At 45.8% G+C, this 19,699-nt stretch overlaps 1 protein-coding gene across 1 annotated transcript in view; it reads left to right on the top strand.

Moving 5' to 3' along the window:
• Positions 1 to 10,581, top strand: part of DMBT1 (deleted in malignant brain tumors 1) — a 50,746-nt gene extending 40,165 nt beyond the window's left edge. Inside the window, 7 exon segments of the mRNA XM_050899086.1 lie at positions 2,560 to 2,879; positions 4,710 to 4,749; positions 7,659 to 7,809; positions 8,122 to 8,333; positions 8,577 to 8,749; positions 9,282 to 9,670; positions 10,296 to 10,581. Of these exon segments, the coding sequence (XP_050755043.1) occupies positions 2,560 to 2,879; positions 4,710 to 4,749; positions 7,659 to 7,809; positions 8,122 to 8,333; positions 8,577 to 8,749; positions 9,282 to 9,670; positions 10,296 to 10,581 (1,571 nt within the window).
• The last annotated feature ends 9,118 nt before the right edge of the window (positions 10,582 to 19,699 follow it).

Genomic DNA, 19,699 nt, shown 5'->3' with positions numbered 1-19,699 from the left:
CCCTGAGGTGGGGCCGTGTCTGTGCCCCAGCACCTTTCTCCTGAGCAACATGTCTCACTTGTGGCTCTTCTTTCTCCACACCCACAGCTGCTCTGGCCACCTCAACACCTCCATCAGGTAATGCTCTGCTGCGGCTCTTCTCACCTTTCTCATTTGTGGGCTGTCTCCCTCTTGGGCTTTTTCAATTTCATTTTTGTTTCTATGGCAATATCACTTCAAACTGGCATGATAATTCTGGGACAGGCTGTGATATCCCCTTGCATCTCGGTGACGCTTATTTTGCACTTCTACTGGTTGGCTGTGGGCAAGCCATTTCCTCGCTGGGCTCTTCAGCTGGGTCAAGGCTTACGAAGTGTTGCCTAAATTTCTAACTTTGAACCACATACATCAGTATTGGCAGGGTGGTATATGTACTTTGTTCACAACTTAACATCTAAAGGGCAACTACACTAAACCATTTTCAAGTTTTCCTTCAAGTTTTGGTCCATTAATTTCCTTTACAACTAGCCATCCATTTTGAGTACTCTGTCACCTTGCTGTTTTCTCATTTTACTTTCCCCTTATTTTTTAAGAAAAGGTAGTTCATTTGTATGTTATTTTCTCCTGTATTAACAACAGATCATCGTGAACTGAGACATGGCTGACGACCATAGCTTCTTTGGGTGTTTTATATGTTTTGCAGTTTTCCACACTTCCTCAAAGTGGAAGAGCCTAGAGAGCTGAATTCATGCTAGAAGAAAATGCTAGCTACATCAGTGCTTTGCACTTAGAAGAAAACAACAAAACTTGCTACCATACCTCTGTTACCATACGCATACTCTGTTCAGTGTCTTTTTAAGTGCCATTTATTGCTTGCTTGCATTCGTGGCTCCAGTGCCTACGACAGACCGGCCGTATTCAACGGGGGATTCATGCCGGCCTGATCCACTCCTGGCCTTGCGCCAACCACCACCCCAAGACCACTGCCCGGCTGCTCCTGGGGATGACCTGAGCCTCTGCAGAAGGGCATCCACGATGGTGATGGGTCTAAGCCCTGCTGCTCCCAGCAACCCTACAGCTCCCGGCTCCGTGGCAGGAGCCTGTAGCGGACAGCCTCCGGTCGTGCCTCGGCCATGGTGTCCTGTGGCTGGGAGCAGATGCCACATCAGCACCTTTCCCTGCTGTCACCATCTCGAAATACCACTTTCAAGAAAAATTTTCATTTGGCTGTTACCCACCTCCATTCTCTCCATTGACCCCAGTCAAGATGGATTATGCCATCAGAGTCGTTTGTCTTGATTTCACTTCATCATTGAGGAACCGGGCTTGGAGCTAACACACAGGTCTACCCATTGCATAAGCATGGTCCTCATGTGGGTCCTGTTCTTCTTCTGTATTCACAGGAAAGACCGCTACAGCAACGACGACCTTCACAGTGCCAACATCCGCACCACCGGAGACAACCGCCATAGCGGAGATGAGCTCCATAGAGGAGACAACCACCACAGAACCAATGACCTCTCTAGCAGAGATGACCATCACAGCGTCAACAACCCGCACAGCGGAGCCGACCTCCCCAGTGGAGATGACCACAACAGCAGTAATGACGCCCACAGCTGACATGATGTCCCTAGTGGAGACAACCACCCCAGCGCCAACGACTCCCAGAGCAGAAATGACCTCCCCAGCAGAGATGACCACCGCAGTGCCTACAAGCCCCATAGCAGAGATGACCATGCTAGTGGAGACGACCACAACGGCTACCACAGCAGAGGGAAGCACACCAGGTAACCCTGTCCTCTGTCACTCACTGAGCTCCTTAGTGCCCCTGATCTCCCTTCCCAGACCTCACTGCACTGGAGGGAGTCTCCCGTCCCTGGGCCACTCCGGTTAGGCCATTCCTGACACCCGAGTCCACAGTGGGGATGCACGCAGAGCATGGAGAAGAGCTGGTAAACTGTGGGGCTGAGGCTTGAGGCCACGACCTCTGTAGCCGTGGCTGGTGAAGGAAACTGTTCAGGGAGGGATTTCCTCTCACTGCAACTGGGGGGATCGCGACAGGGGATCACTCTGCCTTCGCCCCTCCAGTTCCTGCACAGGTAGGACCATAGCTATTTCCTGGACATGCTCTGGGATTTGGGATGTGACTGGAAAAGAGAGCTGCTGCATCAAAGGGTTTTTGTAGCGCAAGCTAGATCTCCATGGGCATGCGGTTCCTGCCCAGGGAGCAGATGGCTGTGTGAAACACAGAAGTCACAACGGTCATTTCAATTGAATGAAAGACCTCCACATGATGTGAAGTGCCTTGGGACAGGGGCTCCTTGAAGATGGGCTCCTTCGGGGTGCATGACATGTGTTGACTGTGTTCAGAGCCTTTCTCATTGACACCAAATTCTTACTTGCATCTGTAGCTCGAGTGCCCACCACACACTGGCCATATTCAGCAGGTAATTCATGCCCACCAGGCCCATCCCTGGCCTTGCAGCACCCATGCAGGCTCCCTGCTCTAGGGGCCCATCTGGGGACTGCAGGGTGACGGGCTGCTGGGACCCTGACCTGGTGCCATGTGCCGTGTCCCAGGCGCCCGCCTGCGGCTCGCCGGCGGGAGGAACGGCTGCGAGGGCCGCGTGGAGGTGTACAACGGCGGCAGCTGGGGGACGGTGTGCGACGACATGTGGGACCTGAGTGATGCCCAGGTGGTGTGCCGGCAGATCGGCTGCGGCCAGCCCACGGCCGCCCCGGGCAACGCACGCTTCGGCCTCGGCTCTGGGCGCATCTTCCTGGATAACGTGCAGTGCCGTGGGGACGAGCCCTCCCTCCAGATGTGCAGGCACAACGGCTGGGGCGTGCACAACTGCAGGCACGTGGAGGATGCCAGCGTCATCTGTGAAGGTGCGTGGGCAGCAGAGGCAACCAGCTCTCCCGTGGAGCTCACGGCCCTCTGTGCCTTGCCCGCCGTGTCCCCATCCCCTCCTCGCCGCAATCCCCGTCGCCGTACCCTATGCCCTGAGGTGGGGCCGTGTCTGTGCCCCAGCACCTTTCTCCTGAGCAACATGTCTCACTTGTGGCTCTTCTTTCTCCACACCCACAGCTGCTCTGGCCACCTCAACACCTCCATCAGGTAATGCTCTGCTGTGGCTCTTCTCACCTTTCTCATTTGTGGGCTGTCTCCCTCTTGGTCTTTTTCAGTTTCATTTTTGTTTCTATGGCAATATCACTTTAAACTGGCATGATAATTCTGGGACGGGCTGTGATATCCCCTTGCATCTCGGTGACGCTTATTTTGCAGTGCTACTGGTTGGCTGTGGGCAAGCCATTTCCTCGCTGGGCTCTTCAGCTGGGTCAAGGCTTACGAAGTGTTGCCTAAATTTCTAACTTTGAACCACATACATCAGTATTGGCAGGGTGGTATATGTACTTTGTTCACAACTTAACATCTAAAGGGCAACTACACTAAACCATTTTCAAGTTTTCCTTCAAGTTTTGGTCCATTAATTTCCTTTACAACTAGCCATCCATTTTGAGTACTCTGTCACCTTGCTGTTTTCTCATTTTACTTTCCCCTTATTTTTTAAGAAAAGGTAGTTCATTTGTATGTTATTTTCTCCTGTATTAACAACAGATCATCGTGAACTGAGACATGGCTGACGACCACAGCTTCTTTGGGTGTTTTATATGTTTTGCAGTTTTCCACACTTCCTCAAAGTGGAAGAGCCTAGAGAGCTGAATTCATGCTAGAAGAAAATGCTAGCTACATCAGTGCTTTGCACTTAGAAGAAAACAACAAAACTTGCTACCATACCTCTGTTACCATACGCATACTCTATTCAGTGTCTTTTTAAGTGCCATTTATTGCTTGCTTGCATTCGTGGCTCCAGTGCCTACGACAGACCGGCCGTATTCAACGGGGGATTCATGCCGGCCTGATCCACTCCTGGCCTTGCGCCAACCACCACCCCAAGACCACTGCCCGGCTGCTCCTGGGGATGACCTGAGCCTCTGCAGAAGGGCATCCACGATGGTGATGGGTCTAAGCCCTGCTGCTCCCAGCAACCCTACAGCTCCCGGCTCCGTGGCAGGAGCCTGTAGAGGACAGCCTCCGGTCGTGCCTGGGCCATGGTGTCCTGTGGCTGGGAGCAGATGCCACATCAGCACCTTTCCCTGCTGTCACCATCTCGAAATACCACTTTCAAGAAAAATTTTCATTTGGCTGTTACCCACCTCCATTCTCTCCATTGACCCCAGTCAAGATGGACTATGCCATCAGAGTCATTTGTCTTGATTTCACTTCATCATTGAGGAACCGGGCTTGGAGCTAACACACAGGTCTACCCATTGCATAAGCATGGTCCTCATGTGGGTCCTGTTCTTCTTCTGTATTCACAGGAAAGACCGCTACAGCAACGACGACCTTCACAGTGCCAACATCCGCACCACCGGAGACAACCGCCATAGCGGAGATGAGCTCCATAGAGGAGACAACCACCACAGAACCAATGACCTCTCTAGCAGAGATGACCATCACAGCGTCAACAACCCGCACAGCGGAGCCGACCTCCCCAGTGGAGATGACCACAACAGCAGTAATGACGCCCACAGCGGAAACGATGTCGCTAGTGGAGACAACCACCACAGCGCCAACGACCCCCATAGCAGAGATGACCTCCCCAGCACAGACGACCACCGCAGTGCCTACAAGCCCCATAGCAGAGATGACCATGCTAGTGGAGACGACCACAACGGCTACCACAGCAGAGGGAAGCACACCAGGTAACCCTGTCCTCTGTCACTCACTGAGCTCCTTAGTGCCCCTGATCTCCCTTCCCAGACCTCACTGCACTGGAGGGAGTCTCCCGTCCCTGGGCCACTCCGGTTAGGCCATTCCTGACACCCGAGTCCACAGTGGGGTTGCAAGCAGAGCATGGAGAAGAGCTGGTAAACTGTGGGGCTGAGGCTTGAGGCCACGACCTCTGTAGCCGTGGCTGGTGAAGGAAACTGTTCAGGGAGGGATTTCCTCTCACTGCAACTGGGGGGATCGCGACAGGGGATCACTCTGCCTTCACCCCTCCAGTTCCTGCACAGGTAGGACCATAGCTATTTCCTGGACATGCTCTGGGATTTGGGATGTGACTGGAAAAGAGAGCTGCTGCATCAAAGGGTTTTTTGTAGCGCAAGCTAGATCTCCATGGGCATGCGGTTCCTGCCCAGGGAGCAGATGGCTGTGTGAAACACAGAAGTCACAACGGTCATTTCAATTGAATGAAAGACCTCCACATGATGTGAAGTGCCTTGGGACAGGGGCTCCTTGAAGATGGGCTCCTTCGGGGTGCATGACATGTGTTGACTGTGTTCAGAGCCTTTCTCATTGACACCAAATTCTTACTTGCATCTGTAGCTCGAGTGCCCACCACACACTGGCCATATTCAGCAGGTAATTCATGCCCACCAGGCCCATCCCTGGCCTTGCAGCACCCATGCAGGCTCCCTGCTCTAGGGGCCCATCTGGGGACTGCAGGGTGACGGGCTGCTGGGACCCTGACCTGGTGCCATGTGCCGTGTCCCAGGCGCCCGCCTGCGGCTCGCCGGCGGGAGGAACGGCTGCGAGGGCCGCGTGGAGGTGTACAACGGCGGCAGCTGGGGGACGGTGTGCGACGACATGTGGGACCTGAGTGATGCCCAGGTGGTGTGCCGCAGATCGGCTGCGGCCAGCCCACGGCCGCCCCGGGCAACGCTCGCTTCGGCCTCGGCTCTGGGCGCATCTTCCTGGATAACGTGCACTGCCGTGGGGACGAGCCCTCCCTCCAGATGTGCAGGCACAACGGCTGGGGCGTGCACAACTGCAGGCACGTGGAGGATGCCAGCGTCATCTGTGCAGGTGCGTGGGCAGCAGAGGCAACCAGCTCTCCCGTGGAGCTCACGGCCCTCTGTGCCTTGCCCGCCGTGTCCCCATCCCCTCCTCGCCGCAATCCCCGTCGCCGTACCCTATGCCCTGAGGTGGGGCCCTGTCTGTGCCCCAGCACCTTTCTCCTGAGCAACACGTCTCACTTGTGGCTCTTCTTTCTCCACACCCACAGCTGCTCTGGCCACCTCAACACCTCCATCAGGTAATGCTCTGCTGTGGCTCTTCTCACCTTTCTCATTTGTGGGCTGTCTCCCTCTTGGGCTTTTTCAATTTCATTTTTGTTTCTATGGCAATATCACTTCAAACTGGCATGATAATTCTGGGACGGGCTGTGATATCCCCTTGCATCTCGGTGACGCTTATTTTGCACTTCTACTGGTTGGCTGTGGGCAAGCCATTTCCTCGCTGGGCTCTTCAGCTGGGTCAAGGCTTACGAAGTGTTGCCTAAATTTCTAACTTTGAACCACATACATCAGTATTGGCAGGGTGGTATATGTACTTTGTTCACAACTTAACATCTAAAGGGCAGCTACACCAAACCATGCCAGGAGTACATGTATAGTGTAATTTAATTGATATTATTTTTTTTGTGCGTGTGATAGATTTTCCTATTTGTTATGTTTTCTATGCAGCACTCATAAATCATTTTTTCTCCTGAATTTTTTTCATTTTCCATGTTTGTCTTTACTTCCTAGATGGTTTAACTTAATTTGTCTTCTTTTAGAGTTTCCTTAGAAAACGTGGCTTCTTTTTGAAAATTATATCGTTTTAACTGAAATGTTCTCCATTTGCATTCAGAGTCACAGGCTGTTTATCAGAGAAGCTGTGTACAATGGGTAATCTTTGGCTCTTCTTCTTACTAGAGCTGTCATGGTCTTCAGCCTGCTATTTTTGCATTAGAAAGCAGATTTTAGATTTAGAGCTTGACCATTCACAGTAGAAAATAGTATGAAAGTGAAGGTGCCTGAGAACCCACCCAGTCTGATCCGAGAAAGGGGCAGTGTCTGGGTACAGCTGGTGCTCCCATGCTTGGAATAGCCCGAGAATCCCAAAATCCTGAGGCAGAGAGGAGTGCACTGCATTGGGGGCTATCGGTGTGCAGGAACATAAAATGGGGGGGTGTTGCCTTTCCGTGTCACATGTTGTAGGAATGAAGTTCAGAGCCTGTGCTCACCTTCTTATAGGGAAACTTTTAGGATTATCTGTGTGTTTAACATAAGAATTAAATGCCATTCACGCCGGCAGGAACATGAAAGATTTTTGCAGCTGTGCTTATAGGAGAAATGAGACATATTTAAGACTTGGCCTAGCAGCCTGGAGTGCTTATTTCAGTCTGAGACCATAAAATTACAGAGTTTCCTAGAAGACTTGCAACTTATTTATCCTCCAAAGTCCTTATGGGAATAAAGAGAAGCAGCAGAGTAACTGAGGGGATGCTGTCTGTTCAGGAAGGTACCTCCATTCTGACTGTCATGACACCTCCCAGAATCAGATCTCAACTGATGAAAGCAGAGACCAGAGCAGAAAGCATCAAGGTGTTACCAGACCAGCCTGAAGAGGGTGGTCTGACACCATGGATGTGACAGGAAATCCCAAATCCAACATGAAAGTAAACCTAAAGCAAAACCAAATATTTGTTTTCATGTGGGTCATACAGAATACCACCGGCAGTCAGCAGGAGACCTGCTTTTCAGCAGCTGCGGATGAGACATGTACAGCTCAAGTACAATTTTGTAGAGGTTACTGTAAGTAAATTCTCTTCCATTTCTTTCTGCAGCACCTCATTTTTGTGGTGGCTCAATCTCAGATTCCTCTGGGATGCTGCAGAGTCCCTTCTACCCTGGAAATTATCCAAACAATGTTGACTGCGTGTGGGAAATACAAGTAGAGAACAATTTCCGTGTTATGCTCACATTTAGAGATATTGCGTAAGTAAAACATTGATTCCCTGGGCAAATTACAAAGTCAAAACTTACTTGAGAAGTTTGAAAACTTATTTGAAACAGGCAACCTTCCCAATTTTAAAGATAATTTCAATAACATCCAGCAGTTGAAAGACCAGAACAAAATCTGGATTACTGTGGTATTTTCTGCTCACAATTTTCTGCTACAGCTGCATATAAAATGAATAAAACCTCTGCCATGAAAACTTTAAATGCTGGAACATTTTATCATGCGTTAGGCAGTTAAATCAGAGTTTCTGAAACACATTTGACAAGGTGCTGACATTTGTTCGCCAGGATGCAAAGCGGCAGATGCCAGTATGACTACGTTGAAGTCTATGATGGGCCTCCACACTCTTCCCCGCTTCTTGGGAGACTTTGTTCTGGTTCCTTTCCCACGTACATGTCCTCTTCAAACATGATGACCGTTCGCTTTCACAGCGATTCTAGAACCACCTTCAGAGGGTTTCAGGCTCACTACTCCTCCATTCCAGCAGATCACAACACTAGTAAGTTCCCGGTTGGTGTTTCTCAACAGACAAGCCTGTTTCTTGCTTTTGTTTGCAAAATAAATATTTGCATATATTTAAAGATGTTAGGGAAATGAAATGATGCATGTGAAATATGACGGGTTGGTGTGTGAACTGCCTACCTTCTAAATTAAAAAAAACAAACAACATTTTGTTCAATTACAACCTTTAATCATTAAGAAATTCCTGAAGTTACTAATATATTGTATCTTCTTCTACTAGCCCTTCTGTGCTTGCCAGACTACATGCATGCAGTGGTTAGCAGAGACTATCTCCAGTCTCAAGGCTACTCGGCGCAGATGGTCACCCTGAACGACGATCACTGTAAACCAACAGTCACGTCACATGAGGTTATATTCAACATTCCCTACAACAGCTGTGGGACGATACGAGAGGTACGCTCACCGTTGTGCGCACTGAATTGCAGGACCTGCTTTGAAAAGAGTCATGAAAGGGCCATGGTGGTCCATAGTGCTAAGAAGTGAACCAACAAGACCCAGAGGTTTTTAGTGCTTTAGCTTTCCGTGCCTTAGGGAATCCCCATGCTTAATAGAACTGAGCTTCTAGGGAGGAAAGCTTGGGAGGAAGTTATATGAACTTTCTGTGATTTAAAGTAGACATAGTCTTGTAAGTGCCACGCGGGTTTGGGATGACTGTGTACTAGACAATTGGTGTTTTGTACAGATGTTCAATGAGTTGGCTCTGCCTTGGATTTAACAAAGAGTTTTTCTCCACTGATTTCTGTTTAATTACATACTTCAGCAAGTTTATTTACAATGTGTGAGCAGAAAAGACCAACATCAAGCTTCTTGGTTTAAAGAGTTTAAGATGAATCTACCTTTTAAAATTGCATATTACGCTATCAAAGTTTAGAACATGGAACGTGACAAAAATGCAATTCCTCATTTTAAATTACATGTTAAACAGGAGAACAATGATACTATCAACTATTCCAACATGATCAAAGTTACATCTTCTGGGTCCATAATCAAGAGGAAAAAGAATATTCACTTACATATCAGTTGCAAAATGCTACAGAACACATGGATACAAATAATGTATGCTGCTGAGGATACTGTAGACATGAATGAAAATCAGTTTGGAAGATATGACATGAACATCACTTTTTATGATTCCTCATCATTCTTGCGGCAAGTGCACGACTCTCCATACTACATTGACTTGAACCAAAATTTGTACCTTCAAGCTTATCTTCACAGCTCTGACCCAAATCTGATGGTGTTTGTGGACACATGTGTGGCATCACCTGATCCTCACGATTTTGACACTCTAGCCTATGATATAATCAAGAATGGGTAAGAGCTTTCTCAAGTTGTTAGAAGCATATCTGTAATACCCTTTCTGCATTTGTTTAAAAGAATAGAGCCAAACTGAATTGGTTTAGATCTCATTATCAACAGACTGTTAAAAGGGGTCTTTGATTTTTTTTATTTTTACAGTATGAGCCTGGAAATAAAAAATGACATTTAGACCTTACTAACATTTTGTTTCACTCACTTCATCCTTGTCCTATATGCAAAATTCAAAGTAGTGGGAGTGAGGCAGATGAGATGAGATAGTGAAAACTGGCAGCAGGAATCTATCGTCCTATTTTATTTTAGTAAAACCAGGTCAAGCATCAGATTCATTTTTTTATGCCTCGTATAGCACAGACATTAGTAAGAGTCTCTTCTCACCTCCTCACCACTTGTAGTCTCCTTCTCTTGGAAAAAAAAGAGTTGCCAATGCTCTAGCTGCTTCATAGGGCTTAAATAAGTCTATATTTAAAAAGTCTCTGCTATGCTATAAAAGTTGCACTTTTATCCCATTGTGCTCCTAGTACCCAGCTATGATATAATTTTGTTTTAATCTATTGCATTTTTGTGGGAACATACATGTGTGTACCCATGAAGACTAACTCTCTTTTTCGTTTCTTTCTAGATGCATCAGAGATTCTTCCTATGCCACATACTACTCCCCCTACAGCCACTTTGCTCGGTTCACATTTAATGCCTTTGAGTTCATCAGCCGCCATACGTTAGTCTACCTGCGGTGTGAGCTGGTGGTGTGCAGGCTCGGTGACTATTCCTCCCGCTGCTACCAGGGCTGTAGTAGCAGGTTCAAGAGAGATACAGGTTCCGCCGAGGAAAAAGTGAATGTGGTTGTCGGACCACTTCAGCTTCGAGAAGGGGGTGCTCAGAGTAGGAATACTGGTAAAATCAAATAAATCTCTCTCATATTTACTCTAAGACTACTCTGGGCTTCAAGAAATGCCATAGCTCTGCGTTTCTGACATCTGTCACTGAAATCTGCTTTTGCTAACTTCGCCATAAAAAGGAAGGGATTGTTTGGCTGACCCAAATGTCTACAAATCTCTTCAACACCTCGCAAACCCCCTGTTTTCACCTGCATGTATAAAAAGTATAACTGCTTTGGCTGTCCTGAAGGAGAGGCAGTGTGTAACCCATTTTAGTGCTATAACTCCATTGAACCAATTAGCTCCAGTGCGCTTGTGCAGCGTGATGGCCAGCTGGCAGCAAACCCCCAGCCTTCTTGAGAAACATTTAATTCCCTCAGTTGTCTTCTGCTTATGAAGTTTGCTTAGTTAAGTTGTCATCCCTGCTAATATAAAGCCTGTTCAAATAGTTTAAAGCAATGAATCTGTAAGAAGTTAGCTTATTTCTGACTCTGATCTGGGATCCATCCCTTTTAATGCAACAGCTCTTCGTGCCCTGATCTTTAATATACTGAGATCAAACCCCCTCTGCCTTCCCTCGCAGGGCTGGACTCTTCTGTGCCTCCTCCCCAGGCAGTTCCCGCTGGTGCTGATAATCCCCTCACGCCGGTCGCTGTTGCTGTCGCCGTCCTGGCGGTTGTCGTTTTTGTTCTTGCCGCTTTTCTTGGGAGACCTGCACTCACACAGGGAGAAACTGCTTTCACATGGGATAATGTGAGATCAAAGGTCAGCATCATCCACTAAATGACTACAGGGCAAACGTCACATATTAAGAGCTGCCAAAATGCTCCATTGACGACAGTCACATATGCGCCATTTGTAAGAAGCTGTGATATCTTTATCTACAACGAATCCTAGCCTGTTACAATGCTTTAAAATAACTTTGTAATCCTAACACCTCTTAAATGATTAAGGAAGGATTTCAACATTCATGTCACGAGTTGTTTGGTACAATCATTTTATCATTTTTCGCCTCTTTAATTCTCTTCTCACATCCTTCTAAGACCATTTATCTATTGCCACAAAATTTTGTGAGCTGGAGAGAAAATACGAGTGAGGTACCAATAAATATTTCAAGGTTTATTAAAAGGGAGGAAGATTTAATCTGGGGAGAAGTAATAGGTCATGTCTGGAAAGGAAATGTAAAAATTGATCTTACCGTGGCATCTGGAATTGTGGCTATACAATATTCTAATTATTTTGAGCATTGTTTTTAATGCTAAATTTCTCATTGAAACAGTAATGGATCTGTGCTTACTTATAAAATGCAGAGATTTCCAAGCTAAAGTAATCTGTTACATGAGCAGTGTGATTTAAAATCAAAGGAAGAAATGTTTACAAAGCAATAATTCTATTTTGTCTTTCAAATTAATGTCTCTGTGATTAAAATACAAATGGACGTTTTACTGTATTGAAGAGTGTGGTCTGTTGGATTAAAAATTCACCAAGCGATGGACTGAGCCCCTGCTTCTGAAATACTACATAGGGAATTTCTAAATATCCTAATGTAGGCTTCAAAAGGAATGAGCTAATTCTTTTTCCTTCTGGACATGCAAATTTACAGAAAATATCTGACCCTAGGAAGCCAGATTGCTGACTCTTGATTCAGAAATTCCTTTTCTTTTGGTTTCCATTTCTTTCTCCTGCGTGTCACACACAAAAGCAAAATGACCCACATTGTTCAGGGGACTTCTAAGGACCTGTCCATCTGCATTTCCCCCAACCCTGTGTTCCCTCCAAAGCAGATGGCTGATTGAGTCCCTGAGCATCCTCTCCCATCCAAGCAGGCCCCACATCCGCTGCTGTTCCCACAGCATCACCAAAGGTGAGGGCTTCAGGAAAGGTGACAGGAGCTTCCCCTACATGCCAGTGAGGAATAAGCGGCCTCTACAGCCAGTGTGTTTCTCCATGTTATTGGAGAGAAAGCTTTCCCTCCAGTATTCGACTTTCTGCCCATCGGTTGCATTTTGAAACACTTCTACATACTGCTGTGAAGAGGTGTGAGGTACCTCTGTTTTGTATGAGTGTTGGGCTACATTTTAATGGAGTTAAACTGTAAAGGGTGGGTCAAAAATAAAATAAAATCTAGCAGCAAAGGTAAACAAATGTCCAAACCTTACAGGGAAGGCCTTGAAAGACTCCTTGGTTCCTCATTGATGATAGACATATTTGCAAAGCTGAGAAGCAACAAAGCACAGAAATCATCATGCCCTGAGAGGTCTAGAAAAAGTTCCCCAACCATTTTAGTGTAACTACCTTTGCTCTTTTCTCTCCTGCTATTTCTGTTATCTTCTCATGACACACACCTCCTGCTCCTGAGGTCCCTGCTATAGCCCTGGTCTCCTTCTCGCTCCACATTGTGGCACTTGTCCCCATGAACACCGCAGCCTGTTTCCCACAGAGCTGCTAGGTCCCTGCTGCTGCCGTCATCCTCCGTGCCAGCACCTCTGTGCCACCTCCTCCTCGGCCACGGGCACTCCTGCTCGCCCAGAGCATCAAAAGCACATCAGCTGGAGCTTCCCTCTGCACCCTCAGCACCACCACCTCAGCCCAACATCTTCCCAACAGACATTTCCCTAACTTGTCTAGGCAAATTCTTCTCATGCTTAACGAGACTCACTATTGAAATTAGCATCGCCGTTGAAAAGGCTTTTCACAATGTCTATCCTCAATTTTCACTGTTGCTGGTCAAGCCCATTAGTTCTTGCCCTGTGCCTCCTGGCCATGGGGAGTAATTTTCTCCCCTTTCTCCTCAGGTGCATTTTACCTAGTTGAAGATCGATGGTTTTTCCATTTCCATTCCATCCAGAAGTTTTCACTTCTCTAGATTAAATAAATCCAGATTCAAAAGATACTGAGCTGTCAAAGGTGTTTTGTTTGCAGTATTTAAGGCTGAATCACACAATCTGATCTAAAGGCTTGCCAAATCAATTGGAAGCCTTCCCATTGACATACATCCTAAACCTGGCAAAACCACAAATCTCATCCAAGAGATCGAATCTCAGTCAGGAGGCTTTTCAGGTCTCAACGAAATGTCATCTAAATGTTGAAAGACATTTCATGTCTCCTTTCCAGAAGGAAGAGTTTTGTTCAATTTTTAATACTTTCGGTTGCTGATCACAATAAAATTATTTAATTTATCTTTTTTCCCATGGTTGTATGCTTTGTGGCTGTGAGGAGTTTGGCTTCTCAGGACTTACCCAGCCTTTCAGAGTGTGTTGCGCACATTCATAAATCAGGCTGAAATATGCTGGAAATGCAAACAGCCAATTCCCACATAAACATTTACCATTGGCGCATGAAAACATGAAAAGCAAGATCTGGGATTTTTGCCTTTCATGTCCTAGCTGAAAATACAGAGACTTAAAGCCAAAATGTAAACTAAAATTGTTTATTTGGCTTTTTGTTTTGGTTTTTTGTTTATTCATTTTGTGTGGGATCAGTGTTACACCCACCACATAGTGAAGCCTGGTGCCTGCAAACACGAGGATGTCAAGAACCAGGAGCACATGGAGGCCACTGCCTTTGCTCTTTTTAAATGAGCTTTCTGGAGTCTGCAGTTAGGCTTGTTGTTGCCACCTCCTCCACCCTCAGAGAAGACACACCGACCATGACTTGGCAGGTTTTTGCTTTGAATAACTGTCTGACTTTGGTATTAGATTATTTAATTTCTTCCTAGTGTGTCTGTCACTACTCAACCATGTGCTATGTACCTGTTCACTCAGTAGTATGTACTCAACCAACAATCTCAGCACCAACTAAACATGTTGTTTGCAACATCATGCTAAAATCCCTTACAAGTGTCAACCTATGTAGTGTGAGCTGTGTTGGGAGAGGATAATGACTGAATTACACCACGTATATCCAGACCATGTAGCTGCAAGTATTCATAACTCAAAAGAAACAGCACATCCCTGAACAACTCTCCTGAAGTGGCATGTGAGAAGGTTTTTTTCATGGAAAGAGAATGGATCCATAGCAATTTGCTTTCAAATACCTACCCCTTTTTCAGTAAAATATTGTATGGACTCTGTGGATTCCTTCCATTATGCTGTTCCCAGTGTTATCATGCAACCTATTCGGCCAGCATTGGGGTTAAAGCAAAGCTCAGAAACAAAGTTCTTGTTTGCTTGTTTGTATGCTGGATTTCCTGTGCTTTGGTGTCCTGTTTATCTTTTTATTCTAATTTTGGAGTATGAAGCAGATAATTCAACTCTGTAGTACTCCTTCCCAGGAACATACTATAAAAGTAGTTATAATTGGGTCTAAATAAACATGGGTTTGTTTCTATATCTCATAGCTAGCAAGTAGATTTATTTTCCAGTTGTTAACAACAAATGCCTATGTAGACTGAGACTAAAAAAAGCTAATTTGGGTTTGCAGGGTATGGGTAAGAAACACAATTTTTCTTGTTTTCCTTACTTTCTCCCCATGCCTTGCCATAGAAGCCCACAGATACTCGTTGACAACAAGCTGAATTAAGCAGCTAAACATAACTGTCTGCTCACAGTTCTGGCTTAGGTGCCCTTTAATGCCCGAGACTGAACGCTTGCACCAAATTCCAATTAAATAACTAAATGAATATACTCTGGAGATCACTTTCACTTGACTGATAGTTTTGGGGGTTTTTTTAATAACTCCATCAGACTCACCAACCACGGGCAAGCTTTTTTAACAGGATTGCACTAGAATCTACCTTGAACAGGAGATCAGGCAGACAGCCACTGCAGCCGGGTTGCTGAATCGTCCACCACGCTTAATAAACCCAAAGGAAACAGCAAATGCATTTCTTGAGACTGACCCACCACTGCCCTTCATTTGTGACAAGTTCAAGGTAAAAAGAATTGCAGTCCTTTGCTGTCCAGCATCCCTGAACCCAAGCAAAATTTTTTGCACAATTTCTTGCACAATTTCTGTTAAATGCCTTATGTTACATGGAGAAGAGATTTTCCTTATTTATTTGTTTTTCTTTATTTTGGTAGTTTTATTTTCATGGCGTTTTTAATTTAATTTTTGTTTGTTTGGCAATTTATATCTAGCTGGGAAAAACTAAGGAGATGTTAAAATTCTCACAGCAGCTTGTGGATTTTAGGAGATTTTCTATCTCAGGCTCAAGAACTATGACACAAAAAGCATATTTTAATGAAATCACACCTAGCTGAGGAAACTCGTCAGTGACCCAGCTGGGTCACTGGGAGGGAGATCTGTTTTCATTTCCTAGATTAACACGTGGATCACCTCTTTTGCCCTGAGTCACCTGGTACCCGTCCAAGCAGATTTTTCCTTCTTCTTCCTGAAATAAGTGAATTAGTCACAGGCTGTAATGTAGAAATTAATTGGACTGCTGCTGTTCTAAAGAGCCTGCCAAGTTTGAATGATCGTAATCTTCTTTTTTTGTATTTTTTTTCAGTTTTCAGAAACTATATCTTCAGAGAGATGCCTTCCATCTTTCCTCCTCTTTCTGTATGAAGACTGTGAGGGTTGTATTTTGTCCTCAGACATAGTCATGCAAACCTGTTGAGTCTAAGGAAGTTTTGTGTGGGTGTGTGAGCGACTAAATAGAATAGATAAAATGTGGTTTTTGAACGGCTGCGGTCAGATGAGTGTTGCCTGGTAGCCTCAGAGGCTGCAAAGAAACCCATCTACTGGGATGGGGAGGAGGTCTCTTATGGTTTTAGTAGAGGTCTCATATGACTTTCTTTCTTTCTTCCTTTCTTTCTTTCTTTCTTTCTTTCTTTCTTTCTGTCTTTCTGTCTTTCTGTCTTTCTGTCTTTCTGTCTTTCTTTTCTGTCTTTCTTTCTGTCTTTCTTCTTTTCCCTCCCTCTCATCCCTGCTCTTTGAAAACCATGCAGATAGATAAATTCCTGGTACAGGTCAAGATGTTGTTCCTCCTTGCCTTATCTCCCTCATCACTTCTGCTTATTGCTCTTCAATTTAGACACTGAGCAAAATTAGGCACTTCGTACAAAGACTGACTTTTCTTCTATGCCTGACCAGTTGCTAGCACAAAAGGACCCCAACTTGAAGGCTCCTCATTTGCTGAAGTTACCTGGTTGCAAAGGTTTATACAAAGGTTCAGCTAGTGATGTTGAGGTGTTCCTGAAGCATTTGGCATTAGTTACCACTGTCTTCCATTGCTAAGCCTGAATTCGAGCAGAGCTTTTTTGCATGAGATATGATGAAAATTGAGTTACGCTGATGTGAGGGCTCTTTTCTCCCATACAAAGAGGTGGCAGGGACCATGACTTAATATTAATGTGGCAAAGTCAGGCCTTCTTTCCAAAATGCTGGATCCTGCCATCCCTAGTCGCAGGCTCGGAAAGCCAACTGTGAAGCCCCAGTTGCAGCAGGGTGGCCAAAACCTGTTGCTTCAGTTTCTTTTTGAGCTCCTGGGCAGCTTGGGCAGCGTGCATTTGAAAGCTGCACACTGTGCATGTAGCATAAACACTCGATCTGAGCCTTGCCAGTGTGAAACAAGCCTTCTTTGTTTCATAAAAGTTCATTGGATTTCTCTAAGGAATGCATTGTTGAGGAAGACAAGTGGACTACTCTCTGCCAACACTGCAAGGATTAATCCAGGCGTCACATGAGATGCTTCCCGAAGGCTGTGAAATATGACAGCTGGGATGACACTTACAGATCAAGCTGAAAATTAACTGTTTGCAATACAGACTAGAATTTGCACAGTCTTGAGGGGTTTCTGGCATTGCATTTTGAAAAAAAAGCATTTTGTTTCCTAGCAGATAAGGCAGTCCACTGCCCTGGTAATGCTTCCAGCTGCAAGGGCTCTGGTGCCCAGGGCCTGGCTGTGTGAGCCATGGGAGCATGGGGCTAAGACCTCAGCCAGACCCCTGCCCTGAGAGGTGCCCCAGATGGGGCTTTCCTTGCTGGGATTTGCTCTGTCTGGGATCACAAGCAGTCCAGGGTGGGAGGTCCTGCAAATCCCTGCAACGCTCTCAGCCCACAGAGCCACCCCGACGGACCCCGGGCAGAGCCACCACCACGGCCATGGGCTGGGGGTCTGGTCTGCGAGGGGACGGGGGAACACATCCACCCCCAGCTCAACTTCAGGACAGTGGAGAAACTGAGAGGTGAAAAAAGTCTGCCATCATTTTTCGCTTGGCGTCACTAATTTTCGCCCTGGCTGCATGCAGCTGGTTCCTCTTGGGCCAGGGGCTGCCATCGGATATGCCAAGGGGAGGGTTTAACCACTGGTCCCATAGAAGAGAAGGACTTCAAACAATAATTAAGGTAATCGAAAAATCAAGCTATTAGAAACAAACTCTTGCCAAAAAAAATTAAGAGAACGTTTTTAAAAGTTAAAACTATCTCCATTGTATGAAATCACTAATTTAAAAAAAAAGCAGGCTGGTCAAACTGCAGAGGACACCCTTTTAAATCTACATGCTCATAAATTCTGAAACATGTTTTATCAGCATTATAGGGAACCTGGTTAACATGACTCCCATGCTGACCGCTGTTCAGACGCTACTGCTGCACGGAGGATGTCTGCAGAGGTCAGGCACTGTGCCTTATGCTATTCAGCACTACCGCCCTCTCTCTTGTGTTTTCCTCTAAAATCGATATTGGCAAATTTTGTAACCTGTATCAAAGCCCACTCAAACCGGTAGACATCACGGGTGTTTAGCAGGCTTGAGGACTGAAGATGCCACCAAATATTTTAGTTATTTCTTTTAATGTAATGTAGAAACCACCTATATTGTATTGTATTTTAATGCATTGTAGGAAAAAACACATAATGATAAGTAATTAATTTTCTTTAGTGCACTGGAGGGGCTTAGACAAAAATATAACGACAAACTGAAAGGGGACCCCAGCAAGCAGGTAAGAGCATTTGGTAAAAGCACTGTGAGCTGCATATGTGTAGTAGGTTAGTCACAGCCTAGAGGTTAGACACAGCCTAGGTCTGAATTACTGCTTTGGATACACCAGTGTCAGCAGATCTGTTCCTTATAGCGAGGTGTTTGTCTGTGACATGGTTTCTGTGAGCTTTGGGAATAATATTAATCAATGCGGGTAACAATCTGGAAGTAGTTCAGAGCCAAGGGGTAACGCGGTGGTCTTCACTGTGCAGATCTTCGGCTGGAAGCCATGCAGTATACATGCACCCAGTGCAAAAGTAATCCCTAAGGGGCCACATGCATTCCATTTTTAAGTCAGTAAGTGAAATACAGACGGCAGTAACCTTCTGCTACACTATTCTCAGCACTGGCTTCCTTGTTAAGTCCATTGCTGGCCAGATAAAACACAATATGACATGCTGGAGTCCCCACTAGATGATGACAGCATTGTGTCAGTGTAACTCTAACTTTACAACTGCCATAAGGACACTTACATGCCTCACCCTTGGAAGATGCTTTAAAATCAGGCCCAAAACCACAGGAACTCAAGTCTGGTGTGCAGCACAGGTTGGAGAACACTTTCCCTGCTGAGGGGCTCCTTAAAAAGCTGTTGTAAAGCGTTTCCTCCAATAGCCTGAGACTGCGGGGGTCACTAAAAACACATCAGTCACCCTAATAGTTGATCTAATTTCCTTTTGTCTTCCAAAGAATTGTCCCTGAGGCTAGGGAATGGGTAGAACAGATGTTCTGCAGCTCTGGAAGAAGCTCATTTTGGTGACGGCACAGGGGAAATCCTCCTGGATGAGGTGCAGTGCTGAGGGGGTGAAGGGCTCCGCTGGCAGTGCTCCCATAATGGATGGTTCATCAATAACTCTTTTCATCAGGAAGGTGCCAGTGTCATCTGTGCAGATAACTTCTGGTTTATTGACGTCAGCGATCAATAGCATGTTATACACTTCTGCCAGATTGAGATTCTGGTGCTCAGCAAAAGGGAACTAAACTACCAAAATCATTGTCAAGCTCTTCAGGACATCCCAAACTATTCTCCTGCATTTCAGCAAATACTTCTGAAGAGAGTACTATAACCGACACGTTAGCCTCCACACTCAAAATCTTCAAATAATAAACTCTAAGGAGCACGACAGTTACATTTCCTTTTTTTTGTGGAGTATAATGCACTTCAGAGGTTTATCCATCTTGCCATTCCCATTGCTTCCTAACTAAAAAAAGAATTCAAATGATTGTCC

The sequence above is a fragment of the Gymnogyps californianus genome, chromosome 6, assembly GCF_018139145.2.
Source record: "Gymnogyps californianus isolate 813 chromosome 6, ASM1813914v2, whole genome shotgun sequence".
Taxonomy (NCBI): domain Eukaryota; kingdom Metazoa; phylum Chordata; class Aves; order Accipitriformes; family Cathartidae; genus Gymnogyps; species Gymnogyps californianus.
The sequence above is the reverse complement of the archived record's forward strand: the minus strand, read 5'-3'. Positions and strand labels throughout refer to the sequence as shown.